At 33.6% G+C, this 14,125-nt stretch overlaps 1 protein-coding gene across 1 annotated transcript; it reads right to left on the minus strand.

Moving 5' to 3' along the window:
- Positions 1-6,022: 6,022 nt before the first annotated feature.
- LOC133862580 (probable polyol transporter 6) lies at positions 6,023-7,821 on the minus strand. Its single transcript, XM_062298419.1, has 2 exons — positions 7,722-7,821; positions 6,023-7,438 (listed from the first exon to the last, which is right to left on the minus strand). Exons 1-2 carry the CDS (start codon positions 7,819-7,821, stop codon positions 6,045-6,047), a joined length of 1,494 nt encoding a protein of 497 aa, XP_062154403.1. The 3' UTR covers positions 6,023-6,044.
- Between the last annotated feature and the right edge of the window lie 6,304 nt (positions 7,822-14,125).

The raw sequence follows: 14,125 nt of genomic DNA on the forward strand, positions 1-14,125 counted from the left end.
AGTCTATTTAAAATTGACCTACATCCCAATTTTTGAAACAAAATTATTTGTTTGTTTCTGCATACTAATGTTGACGTAAAGTAGAGTATTTGAGAATTTAAAAATGCTCTTGTTATGACTTTGGAGATTGAAATATATCTCCATACAAAAAATAAAAGTCGGTAATTTACTGACTTTGATACTTGTGTGGATTGCATAAGGGAAAGCGTACCAGCAAGACCACTAAAAGTGCCAAAGAGAGCCTTTTGAGATTCTTGAGATCATGTACATTGAAATGTGTTAACTTTTTTCTACTCATTGCCTAAATGGTCAGAGATATTTATATCTCTTTTAGTGATGACCATATAAAGTTTATGTATTTCTATCTTCTAAATATTAAAGCTGGGGTATTGAATGCTTTCAATACCTATAAGAAAGAAGAAGAGAAACAATATGAAGATCATAAGATCTAATATAGACATAGAGTATTAAGGTAGGTACACACAAAAGAGGAAATGATTAGTAATATTAATCTGTTATTACCCTCATAGAGTAAAGCTTTGAAGACCGTTGTGTATATGTTAAACAAGATTCCATTTAAGGTTGTCCTTAAGACACCTTTTATGAAATAAATGGAAGTCAAGTTTAAAATTATTTACACATATAGGGTTGCCTTGCTAAAGAGGGGATTTATAAATCCTCGCCTAAGGAAATTAGATTCAAGGACAACCAGCGGATATTTTATAAGCTATCTAGTAAACTTTAAGGGGTTTTAATGTTTTATTATCCTTCATATAAGTATAGAGTTGTTGATTGTAAAATTTCTAGAGGATGCGGAACCTAGTGGGAGTGCTCATTCACACAAATTGAAATTTGAGGAAGCACTAGAGTTGGCCAAATCTCCTCCTCATAGAGGATGATTGATTGTATTCAGGGAAAATCAGATTGATTATCCTGAGCCACAATCTTTTCTAGAATAACCAACTCATACAGAACAGGTTCAAAATCTATTCTCCCATTGCAAAATGCAGAGGAAGTAGAATTAAGAAAAATCCTATAGAATAAGGAGATCAACAATTCTTAGTGATCATGTTGTATATCTCCCAGAGTCTGATGTTGACATTGGACATAAAGATGATCCAAAATTGTTTTCACATGCTATGAGTGGAGAAAACTCCACATAGTGATTCAATGCCATGAAGTAAGAGATAAATCTATGGCTCAAAAGTCAAGCTAGACTCGTAGCCAATGGTTTTACTCATAAAGAAGGCATTGATTATCGTGAAACATTCTCTCTAGTGTCTAAGAATGGTTCACCAAGATAATCATAGCATTAGTAACTCATTTTTTACCTAGATCTACATCAAATGGATGTAAGAACAACTTTCGAGAATAGGGATCTCAAGTAAGAGGTTTATATGAAACAATTAAAAGGGTTTATAAATAACAGTCAGAAAGCTTGCAAATTAAAGAATTCTATTTATGGGCTATGATAGATCTCTCATCAGTGATATACTTTTTACAAGGTTATTATTTTATTGTTTATTGAAGAACCTTGTTAATTAGTATATATACCTTAAGGTCAGTGGGAGTACAGTAATCTTTCTAGTCCTATATGTGGATATTATTTTTGCAAGTGGTGATTTAGGTTTGCTACATAAAGTTCATTTCACAAACTTTGAAATGAAGGATTTGGGTGAAATCTCTTATGTCTTTTGACATAGAGATTCACAGAGACATAAAGAATATTAACATTGTCTCGGAAGGCCTACATTGAAAAAGTTTTGGGAAGATTTAGAATGAAGAATTATGCACCTTCAGTAGTAATTAAGAGGGATCAATTAAATACAGATTAATGTCCCAAAAGGTATTGGAATAAGGGCAGATGAAAAGTTTTAAGCGTCTGCATTATACATAACCATATGACTGACAATAAGTATATTGAGTCAATAAAGTGCTGCAAATAAAGTCTTGCGGTATATGCAAGGAACCAAGAAGTACAACTTAACCTAAGGATACACTTTCCATTTGAAGGTGGTTAGTTGTTCAAATTTGAGTTTTGCTGATTGTGTAGATAGTAAAAAGTCTACTTTAGGGTTTATATATCTTTTTATTGAGAGATATATCTTAAAGATACAGTATGCAAACTATAGTTGCTACGTTTACCAAGAAAGCTAAAATTCTAGCGTGCTATGAATTTAGTACACAGGCATGATGGATGAGACATTTTGTTGAAAGTTTCGTCGATTTTACAGTTAGACCATAAAGATACTTTGCGGTAATTCTACTATAATCTTCTTTTATAAGAATAAAGAGTAGAAGCAGAAGTAAATCGACATCAAGTATCTCAGTACGAGAGATAACATTAAGAGACATAAAGGGTCTATTGAGCATATAAGTACTGAATTAATGATTGCGGATCCCATGACTTAAAGTTTACCGGTAAATAAAGAATAAAGTCATGCGGAATATATGAGACTCATTAATTCATTTTTTGCTTGGTTTGTCTCTTTTGGTCTATAGACATAAAGTTATTATAACAAAGATTTTGTGCATATTTGTTATTTTATCCATGAGGATAAATAAAGTTGGACCCGAATGACTTATAGTAAGTTCATTCATAAAGCTTGATTATCCATAAGGTACTCATGTAAGGAGTGTTTTACATTCTGATACATGGAAGGGACGACCTAATTTTATAATGGTTTTACCGCCATGATTCGTGTGAAACATTTCTTATCTGAGTGGGAGGATTCCATAAGTGATTGGCCAAACTAAGGAACCTAATACCATAAAGTCATGTGTCATAAAAGCCAAGTGGGAGAATGTTAGATATTGTCTCCATATATGGCCTATATGCCACATATACAGTGTTTATTATATTTATTATAAATATAATATACGGTATTACGGTTAGGTAATTTAATTAATTTAGATTACCGTAATGGAATCATTTAATTGATTTAAAATCAATTAATAATATTGTTTCCTTGATGGGAGGAACAATACGGTACTTACCATATTTGAGGGTCCCTGACCTAGCCTATAAATTAATAGCCTGTGTACACCATCAGTACGGCAATACAGTCATAGACATAGGTTAGAAGATCCCTCAGATAATTTTATTTTTGTTCTTCAGATGAATCGTGGAAACGCTTGAGCAAAAATGGCTAAAGGTAAGCCTGAATCCTGTCTTATTCGTTTTCCGCTGCGCATGTTAGTTTAAGTAATATGTTGATTATTTCTAACAGTACCCGGCCAACTCATGCGGTCTTCTTCAATTCATTTAAACATTCTTGCTCAGCATGTTATGTAGATGGTGCCACATTAGTAATTTGTTCTTTATATATAGTAGAAGGCTTTAAATACTTACAACTTTTGACTTCAATCACATATTAACATGTTTCGAAAATTGCATGTTGTTTGTTCAATTGACAATACTAATGATTTCAATTCAGCCAATTAGTATATATTGGGGGCATGTCAATTTTATCATAATGCATGGATTAAGGGTGAAAATGAGAGCGAATAATAACGGCTCGTAATTTTATCATTTAGGTTATATTAGGTTTTTTTTACTATTATTTCAAAGTCATACCTCATTACATTTACAATATATATATATATATATATTATTTTCTTTGGTAATCCAAATCTCAATTATTCTATGAGACAATGACTTTCTAATCTTAATTTATTTAAATTTGCACATAGTAATAACTGCATTATTTAATCCTGCATATAGATTTAGACAGTAATTCAAAAAGCCCATTACCTCATATACGAATAGCGGATAATGACCTTATTTAATAAATGCACAAAGCCACAAATGCGGATAATAATCATATAATGCGGATACAGATATCTAAAATTAATAACTGCAAATACAGATATTTCTAATAACCGTATCCGCATTTTCACCCATTGGCCAATGACTCTCTTATTGATCACTTACACGCCATTTTTTAATCAATATTAATTAAGTAATAGAGTAATGATATATAGTACCACATAAATATCTTACAAAATTAATGTGATAAGGTCTAGTAGCCATGCTTCATGCATACCCCATATATATATATAGGATATGAGCATATGTGCATGACAAAGTTAAGTTAATGACATATATATATATATACACACACATAATTTAGCTATATATACACTAAATTTAGCTACATGTTTACAAGCAATTTTATCATATATAGTTGATTCTCGTAAATAAATTCACTACAAAAAAAGGACTTCCACTAGCGTTTTTTTTACTGGCAATTACCACGGAGTGAGCGAAAGGCCAGAGCGGGCAAATGCCTCCTCACCCGCCTAAAAACATATATATACTTCTTACAGGACATGCAAATTATTGCTTTATTCCCAATTTCCCACAGTAATCATGCAGCGCGTACTTTGCTAAATTGCAGCCTAGAATGCACTTTCCGCAGTCTCACACACACATACATATATACATATATATATATATATATATATATATATATATATATATGATCAGCACATCAGCAGAGAAATGCATGTGTCGATCTTTTCTTTTTTCTTTTTAAAATTATTTTTTATTATGTTATTCTTTTATTATCTTTTCGGGCATCAAAGAGACAGAAAGCTCAGAAACTTTTTCTCTCTGAAGGGGAGTCTTTTATTTTTATTATTATTATTATGTTATTCTTTTATTATCTTTTCGGGCATTTAAAACTATAGACAAAAACCCAGGGTTATATATATATATATGTTTGGTTTCCTTTCCAAAAGCAGTGAGATGAAAACAATAAAAAATATCTTGTTTAATTTTTGTTCGAACTGATCTTTATTTTTTTTAAAAAAAAATCTTAATAATTTTCTTATCTGTATTTTACTTTTCAATTTTTTTTTTTTTTGAGAATAGAAAAATTATACAAGATAATTTCCGTTTTGTTTAAGTATTGTTATATTTACACATGCAGGTTGAAGTTTTTCACTTCCATGATTTGAAGGCTACAAAATGGCATTGCCGTCCCTAATCAAACTGTTTGATGAAAGGATTAGATGACTAGCGAGACGTCTTTTAGAGGTAAAGTTTGATGCAAGTTTTCTTTAATTTTGCAATTGTTAGGACAAATGTGTGAACATATTAATTATTTTTGTATAATTTCTTTCAGATCAAGGTTTTTTTTTTTTTTTTTTTGTTGGTTAGATTCTTAATCAAATTAGAGGACGGTATGATCACTATAATTCCCAAGCATTTAAGAATGTTCACATTCTTGGGCATGTGAATGTGGAGGGCCTTCTTGGAATTTGGATTATTATTATTGTTATTATAATCATTATTATGTCTCTACATTAACCAATGTGAAAATTCATTTGCTTGGGACAAACTCTATTTTTAAGCCATTTAAGGATTGGAAGAAATTGTAAATTCGATTAAACCAGGCCCAAGACCGGAATTTGTGAATGGGTGTCTAACAAGGCTCAAGACCAGGTCATAGTATGATCTGGACAAGAAACTAATTGATCTTTTCCTATTATTTGTTCAATTAAGAGAAGATCAAATAGTACTAAAATAAAATGACTTTTCCTGAACCAAAATCCGCTCCAATATTTGATTCATTACCCACATCACCAAATCCAATTATAAAAAGATTGCAACAAAAGTTATATTAATTACTTCTTGGATAAAGGAGTATATAAATTTTATTGCAATCATCTTTTCATGCGCGTGCAGGCCTCACATATATATATGTAGCTGGGTTCATTTAAAAAATATATAATTTTTTAAGGCTAGACAACAATTTTACTAAAAGCTTGACAGATCAAATTTTTAAAAGATTAATTTTTGAAATCGCAATTATTTAAAATGTTAAACATCGACTTTAAAATCGAAATCGCAAATAGCACGCTTTGAAATCAGAAGCCAATTTTTTTATTTAATTATTTTATAAATTATAAAAATAACAGCCGTTGATCATCTTTCAGTCCTACTATACAGTACTCTTCAAACTGAAACAAACATACAAAGGATCGATGTACGTAGTTTAACGTAGAAGTGAACATATTCTCACTAAACGACAGGCATACTACACATTGCTTCTTCGCTGAATTTCTATACCTATATTTCTAGGCCTAGCGTTTTCGCTGAACAACGCCTCCATCTCTTCCAAAGACTTTCCCTTAGTCTCCAGCAAAGAGAAATAAAAGAACACCCATGCCAACACAGAGATACCAGCAAACATAAAGAAACTCCCACCTATGGTAATTGCTTTGTAAATTGAAATGAAACTCATAGAAACTGTAGCATTCATGACCCTATTCACAGCCACCCCGATACTTGCCCCCTGTGCCCTCAACTTCAAAGGAAATATCTCAGAGCTATAGACCCATGTTATGGGTCCAAGCCCAATAGAAAAGAAAGCCACGTATGTATAAATAGCAACGATGCTAAGGCTCAGTGCCCACAAGAGCTTCTCTTCCGAATGCTCCACCATTGTTAAACTAAATCCTAATCCTGTTAGGGCTGCAATCATACCGCCTGTGCTTATTAGAAGAAGTCGTCTCCTCCCAACTCTGTCGATCCAAAATGTTGCTATAAATATGAATGCAGTCTTTGTAAGCCCTACACCAACTGTGGCAAGCAAGAGCTTGTCCTTGTCGGTGATCCCAGCTTTCTTGAAGATTCTTGGACTATATAACACGACTGCTTCTATGCCCGTTGCATGCTCAAAGAAGTGAATTCCGATTGCCGTGATCAAAATCCGGCGGACTGCCTGAGAAGGCGTAAGTAAAAGTTCTTTCCAAACCCCTTCACCACGCACCGTTGTGGGAAGTTTGACAACATCCTCTTGGCAGTTCTCGTCGATCCCGGCAGCTGTTTTTATGTCACGGAAACGAGCTTCGGCTTCTTCTTTGGAGTTGGATACTAGCAACAATACTTTCTTCGCGTCTCCCAGACGGCCTTGCATTACTAACCACCTTGGGGACTCGGGAATTTTTAGAATGCCAAAAGTCAAGGCTAGTGATGGGACTGCCGCAATTCCAAGCATCATCCTCCAGCCAAGTTTCAAGGTCATTTTTCCGAAGAAGTAATCGGATAAATAGCCGAGTAAGATTCCAAGGCTGATGCAAAGCTCCGGTAGGGAGGTTAGAAAGCCTCGGGACGAAGGAGAGGAAATCTCTGCCGAGTAAACGGGAGCTATCATGAGCGCAAAGCCCACACCAACCCCGGCGGTGCACCTTCCAGTCATTAGGATTGCATAAGATGGGGCGTAGCCCATCAAAATTGCACCAAGCAAGAAAGTGATGGAGGCTAAGACAATTGTGTAGCGGCGACCGATATAATCAGATGTTCTTCCTGCGGCGAGGGAGCCTGCTAGAGCACATAAGTTCAGGATTCCAGCTACGACTTCAACTTGAGTGTCATTTATTTTGAGATCTTCTTTTATGAATATCATGGCTCCACTCATTACACCAGTATCTGCGCATGAAAATGAAAATTATATACTCTCGCTATCTAGTTAGGATTTTGATGTATATTTCGTTATATATATATATAGGATTAATTTGTACGCATAGAATATGAAATGAGACACTTTGACAAACTTAATTTACAAAAAGAGTAATTAATGCTATGTACAACACTTTCATCCTAACCTATTTTATTGGACTGACTTAACACTGTTCTCTTGTTACTCTTTACAAACCCTCCCATCAGCCTAATGAGATAAAATAAGAGATCGAGTTAGAGAGCGAGAATTTACCGTAACCAAATATAATGGAGATCATAGAGGCAACTAAAGCACAGGCACAAGCATACATATTGAACCTTGTCTGATTTTGATCTCCACTAACATCCTCCATGGAACGCATAGATATTAAACGCTCTTCCCGTCTGTATATGTCTGCAAGCGTACATGTACGAGTACGACGGCCTTTTTGTGTCTCTGTCGTCTGAGTACGATCGATACTTCTGTGACTAATGCCCTGTCATTATTTATAGTGGTATATATATAGAAGAAGATCACGAGCGACGTGCGAGAGTACTAAACGCTAGCTCGATCTTAATCTTGTACAGTACTTCTCGTGGTACCCACGGTAGTGTTTGGTATGATATGGAGATATTTTCTCGATTTCATTCTCCGTACATGACACTGGCAAGTGGCAAGTGGCAAGAGTGAAACAAGCATATTATAGAGAAGAGATTGGAGTTAGGTTATCTCTAGCTCTAGCTCATCAGAGAAACGGCCTAATTAATATGTAACCAGGATTTAAATCCGTCGTGGTCGAAATTTTATCGTATGGTTGTCTTCATGGGCTCTTGCCACTTTTATTGTATTTATATTTTATTTTGGGTAAGAAAGAATAGCAATCTGACATGTATAAGGACCATGCCACGTCAACTTTGGTAAATAAAATGCACCTACTTGCTCGGTATATAACATTTCTCTAATACAATCATTCGTTTTTTGTGCCAATTAATGACCCAGCATATTTCAATAAAAAACGAAAGAGAATTGATGATCGTTACACTCATTTTACACCGATTGATATGATGTGTTTGAGTTGCGAACATTTTTATTTTTGTAAGTGGCTGATATGGAAAGACACTTAAACATGGTATTGTTTTATCTTTTATGGATAAAGTTTTCCTTAAAATTAGGTCTAGTTTAGTCTATTAAAGTTACATGTGTCCAAAATGTGTACGTGCAAGCTAGGATAAGGATGTATTTTTAAAAGAAAAATGCTTGGGGCTCTTACTACATACTTTTACTACAATCTTCATAACAACTGACGTAGCAGTTCATAATTAGTTAAATGAGAGTGCATGATTGATAGGTGCAACACTAACTAATTAAATTAACAAATCATATTTTTTTTAATAATTTAAAAATTTATAGACGGTCAAGTTAGTCTGTAAGGAATTAAACTTATAGTATCGATCTGTAGTAGCAGTCTTTTTTAAAAGTACATGTGAAAATTGCATGCTATATTAAAAATGCATGTTATGTATTTTAGACATATATCAATTTAATAGGCTGTATTAAAAAAAATTCTTCCGACCTAATTTAAAGCCCAAAAAAAAAAAAAAAAATCATTGTTAGATAGAACAATTCTAAATTTCATAACAAATATTGAAACAAAAGAGCATATGCACAATAATAATGGTTGCCTGCTTCTGCATGCAGTTTTCTAATTACATGGGATTGACGCGTGGCCATATTGGAGTGGTCATTGTCACCTTGTATGAACATTAATGCACTGAACCTGTCAAGAGATACAAACCAAAGTGGAAGGCCGGTGCAGTGGTGGTTCATATCGTCAGCCAAAAAGCGAGATCACTAGCTCCCAAAAATGAGGCGGGCGCTGACGAAAGATTCAAGCATGACCATAAAAAAGGCGCAGATATTTGATGAGGAGGACGTTCTGGTTCTTGGTGGATCAATGCGTGGTGGGTTTCAGTGAACAAAGATTTGGTGATCGTACAATTTTTTTTTTTTTAATTTTTAATAATAATGTTAGATCTATAACTTGCTGAAGTATGTGTTTGTAGTTATGTAAAGCCATTGAAAAAAACAAAATTAATACTTTTTAATTAAATGATGACACGTCTCAAAAAGGTATATAATTTTTTTTATTATTATTTTTTTTTATCTTAATTTTGTAAGTTTAGCATTATACATTTTGTTTTTCCTTTAACTTCCTTGCAAATGAGAAGGCACGTGCCTTTCATATTAAATGTTGTCACATTTAGGGGAAAATATTCTCCCGCCCGCCTAAAATCATTGAAAAAGTAAATGAGATTTTATAAATGAATATGATTAATACTAAATGACATCTTAAGATCATATAGGTTGGCCTTTATGGTAGAATCAGTCACCACTACTCTGTCACTTTTGTATTCGGACAGCCGCAATGTCAATTGGTACATGGAAGAGGCTGGATAGCGAATATCAATTCATCTCAACCTACCAAAAGAATATCAATTAATCTCAACCTACCAAAAAAAAAAAAAAAAAATTTGCCTTGGGCATGCAACCCAAATATGGGCCACTGATTGGGATAGCTCAGCTTAGCACCATGCATGGCTTTTTCTTTTTTCATTGGAAATCTCCTACCATTGTATTGCAAAAATAATAATAATTAGAGCAGGATAAATATAGTTAACCCTAATTATTTCTTATTAATGGAGGTTGTTAAAAGATAAAGGTGTGCCAAATATAATTTACCTTTTGAAGATCATTTAAATAACGCTTTTAGGAAGTGACTCTAGCTTGAAGCACATTCAAGGGTGATTAATATATTTTTTTAGTTAATCAACCGAATAAACCTAACTTTGCCACTACCTGCTTGATAACGTATGTTAGACTTTGACTGATCATCCTTAGAAAAGTTGTAAAGATCATTCCTAGCCTCTAGAATGAGCTGGCAAAGTTCAGCAAGTGTAGAGAACCGACATAATAATACGTGTTGACGAATATGAGACCCAAACATACATTCATTTATTTAACGAGCGGTCTGCTGGTTAATTAGGATACGATTTTATGATCATCTCTGCCTTTGAATAAGACCAAATTAACGAGATGGTAGTGGAATGAATAGAATGAAAACAGTTTATAAATGTCTTCATTTTAATTTATTTATGTTAGAACAGTTTTAATCAGGTCGAACACCGATCAATTTGCACGTGCAAAAGAGAGAAAGAGCAAGCAATGGAGCTTTCTGGTGGGTACCGACGGAATAACTTTAATACTTAAATCAGTAATGTATTTAAGGAAGACGAAGATGATGAATGCGAAATAGAGTAGAGATCAAAAATCCATAGCTTTAACTTGGTTATAGGTTGCCTCTTACAGTGACATGTCCTTAATTATTTTTTGTTAGTTCCTGCACGATCCTCCTTATCTTTTTCGATCTCTTGGATGTACGTGCTTTGTGTATATATGATTGCGTGAATATATCTTCAATATATAGAGCCCTCGTATCATTTCAAACTAAATTGAGTAGAAAAAGTAACCTCATAATTTGTTTCATGAAACGTTTCTATATTTGTCATAGCTTTCTTATTATAAAATTTTGTTCTATCCATCTTTAAGTAAAGTTTTTCAGATACCCACAAAACGATCTGAATTCTTCTTTACCTTTCTAATGTTCTTCAATAATCTTTTAACTCAACACTTCAGTACGTAGTAAGAAAGGAAATACTCTCTTTAATATATCTCTAATTCATCCATTTGCATTCACATTTTTGTTATTTCTTACAGTTCAGTCTTAAAATGTCAAGCAAAGGTACTATATACGGACTCACGACCGTTTTCTATTTCATTTATGTACATAAAATACGTGTTGTGTTCATTACTTTTCATCTTTATCTTGTACTTTTTTTCTTATTGAATTTTGTGCTAGGTTTAATTTGTGGAACAATTTTTTCTTTCAAGTTTGGCTTATGCTTAATTAACTTTTTCTAATTAAGTCTATTAAGCTGACAAATGTTCAAAATGTTGGAGATAGAGTCATAGAGGGAAAATGATTGGTACCCGTCATTTTTTAATAAAACAATATTTTTTTATAAAAAATAACGGATAGAGACAATAAACCGTCCCTTGTGAATCACTTCTCGTCATAGAGATCCACTTAATCACCAACTAAATGATGGAGATCCGGTCCGTACGTGACCAACATAACGTTTACGTGTGTTGTTTAGGTATCAAAACATTCACATAAAACATGTGATTTTCATGTGTGTTTTTAATAAAATAAACAGATCATATAATTCTCGCATACATTACTAACAAACTAAATTTAAGAAATTTATTCCAAACTAATTTAAATGAAAAATTCATCCATTCTAATATTATGGGAAATTGTGGTCTTTCTTGCTATGTGATGTTATTACCATGGCGGAACTAGCTTGGGGCTTGGAAGTCCCAAAAAAATTAAAATTTTATCCCCCTCATTTTTTTATTTTTTCAATTTTGCCTCTCAAATTCCAAATATTAGCTCTGCCCTTATTGTTACTGATAGAGTAATGCTATATACTACACATTTATATCACTTTTATCTAACTATGCTGACGTGGCTTTTGATTTTTTTTTTTTTTAAAGATTAATTCAAAGATCGGTTAAAACTACTACATCAGCATATATAAAATAATTATGAAACAAAAATATACTTTTCTCTTATTGATAACATTTTCTATTATGGGCCGATTTCTTAGACCGAAAATTAAATGATAACATGGTTCAATCATATTCAGAAGTTTTTATTCCAGCAAGCAGGTTGACACCTGTGAACTGTGCAGAGAAGAAAAAGAAGCAAATCTAGGAAGGGAAGGGAGGAAGAGCTAGATAAGAAAGAAATGGGCCTTCTTTTACGCGATCTAAATCCGGTTTCCCTGAAAATAGTTTAGGTGATGGTACTGATGTGTCATTTTGTAGGCCGTTAGATTAAATCAACATGTGTAATAAATGTGCAATACCCTTGATAATGCACACTATCGGAATACTGAGAAATTCATAATTTGTAAAGATCGAATAATGCTAAAAATTACATATTAAGTTCTAATCAATTTTTATATTATTGTTAGTATTATTTTTTTATAATAATTAATGATCGATACAAAATTTGGTAAAGACTGTCGTATTAATATTGTGAAATAATTATGAGTAACCGCAAATAGTAACAACTTGATGTTTATGGAAGCAAACGCAAATGACCCGGCCCATGATTTTATTTTTTTATTTTTTTATTTTTCTATTGTTTTGGGTTAAATTTCTGGATGGTTGAATGTACATTAAAAAAAAAAAAAAAAAAAATGTGGTTAAAATAGCTCAAAGCCCCACCCCCACCCCCACCATTTTCATTTTACTTTATTTTTAACAAAATAGCTCAAAGCCTAATCCGATTAGCGAAGGTAGAAATGGGTTTTTATTTTCTGCTTTTTGTTATTGTGAGAAAGTCGAAATGACCTCTTAACTCATTTTTGAGGAGTCATGTTTGTCGGACCTCCACCTCTCAAATGTACGTTGGAGCGTTCGGAAGAAAACAAGTTTAAAAGCCTTAGCATGAGAGAATGATATTCAAAATTTTAACAATGTCTCTACCGACATGTTGGGGCATGAGGGTGGAGTGGCCCGGGTGGGTAGGCAAGCTGACTGACTGGGGTGCAAGATAGCACAGATAGCGCACTATGTGGAGACATTTGAGTGTAAAAGGAGAATTAGCTTTACGAAAGACCACGTCCCAAAAGGACAGAGAAAATGGAAAAGAAGAGAGCCGCATGCAAAAGATGATTTTGTTTCCTTGGATCCCCACCATGTGTTTGAGAGGGAGCTTCTTTGGATTGACTTTTCGTTGGAGTGTCTATCCTGCCTAAACATCTATCATACCCACAAAAGCCAGACCCCTTTCCCTTCTTGCACGCTTTGGAAGGGCTACGCCTACGATTGAATGAATGTGGCTTGGCTTCTTTCATTGAGAGGACAAGAGTTGCTTTTACTCTCTTTTTGAGTATCCCACTATTCTTTACAGTAAAAAGATCCCTAGCCTTAGCCTAGGACATTACTCCTAGCCTCAAGGGCCTGAGCCAGGTGATGGTCAGCCAATGGGGGAAAATATTTTTATCTGGCTTACATTATTGAGGGTCTACCCGGGGCCCCCTGAGCGACCCTACCAAATTCACCATAACTTAGGTTATGTGAAAAAGTGAAAGTAAAGATTCTTGTGGCCATCCTTTGGGTGTCGTGCTCTTATAGGGCTGGTAATATTAATGTCAAATTAATTATTTGGGACCTTCCTAATCAAAGCAACAATTTCCGGCAAAAGCAAACAAATAATTAAAGCTACATTTAGTCATTTAGATACCTATGCTTATGGAGCGGTGCTGTACGTGAGTCTGAGTGTGAGCGCTGAGAGAAATAGGGTGTTTTTATTTTATAGTTCAGTTGAAAATTTTGAATTATATATATATATAGTAGTAGGAAATGCTTCTTTGTACACTTTGTATAAATAAAGTGTGTTAGTTTTATTTTTTTTTTTTTTTTAAAAAAAAAAAAATTACTATTGAGTGTGTGTCCAAAATGTTAAAAAAAAAAAAAAAAAAAAAAAAACACATTACTCTATAATATATAGAATTTGATTTTGTTGGTCCTCTTCCTTGGGTAAACTA

The sequence above is a fragment of the Alnus glutinosa genome, chromosome 3 (assembly GCF_958979055.1).
Source record: "Alnus glutinosa chromosome 3, dhAlnGlut1.1, whole genome shotgun sequence".
Lineage (NCBI taxonomy): Eukaryota > Viridiplantae > Streptophyta > Magnoliopsida > Fagales > Betulaceae > Alnus > Alnus glutinosa.

Coding starts and splice junctions, on each gene's coding strand:
- LOC133862580 (XM_062298419.1), bottom strand. CDS start 7,821: ATGGAGGATGTTAGTGGAGATCAAAATCAGACAAGGTTCAATATGTAT. Junction 7,439..7,721: donor CTCCATTATATTTGGTTACG/GTAAATTCTCGC, acceptor TTTCATGCGCAG/ATACTGGTGTAATGAGTGGA.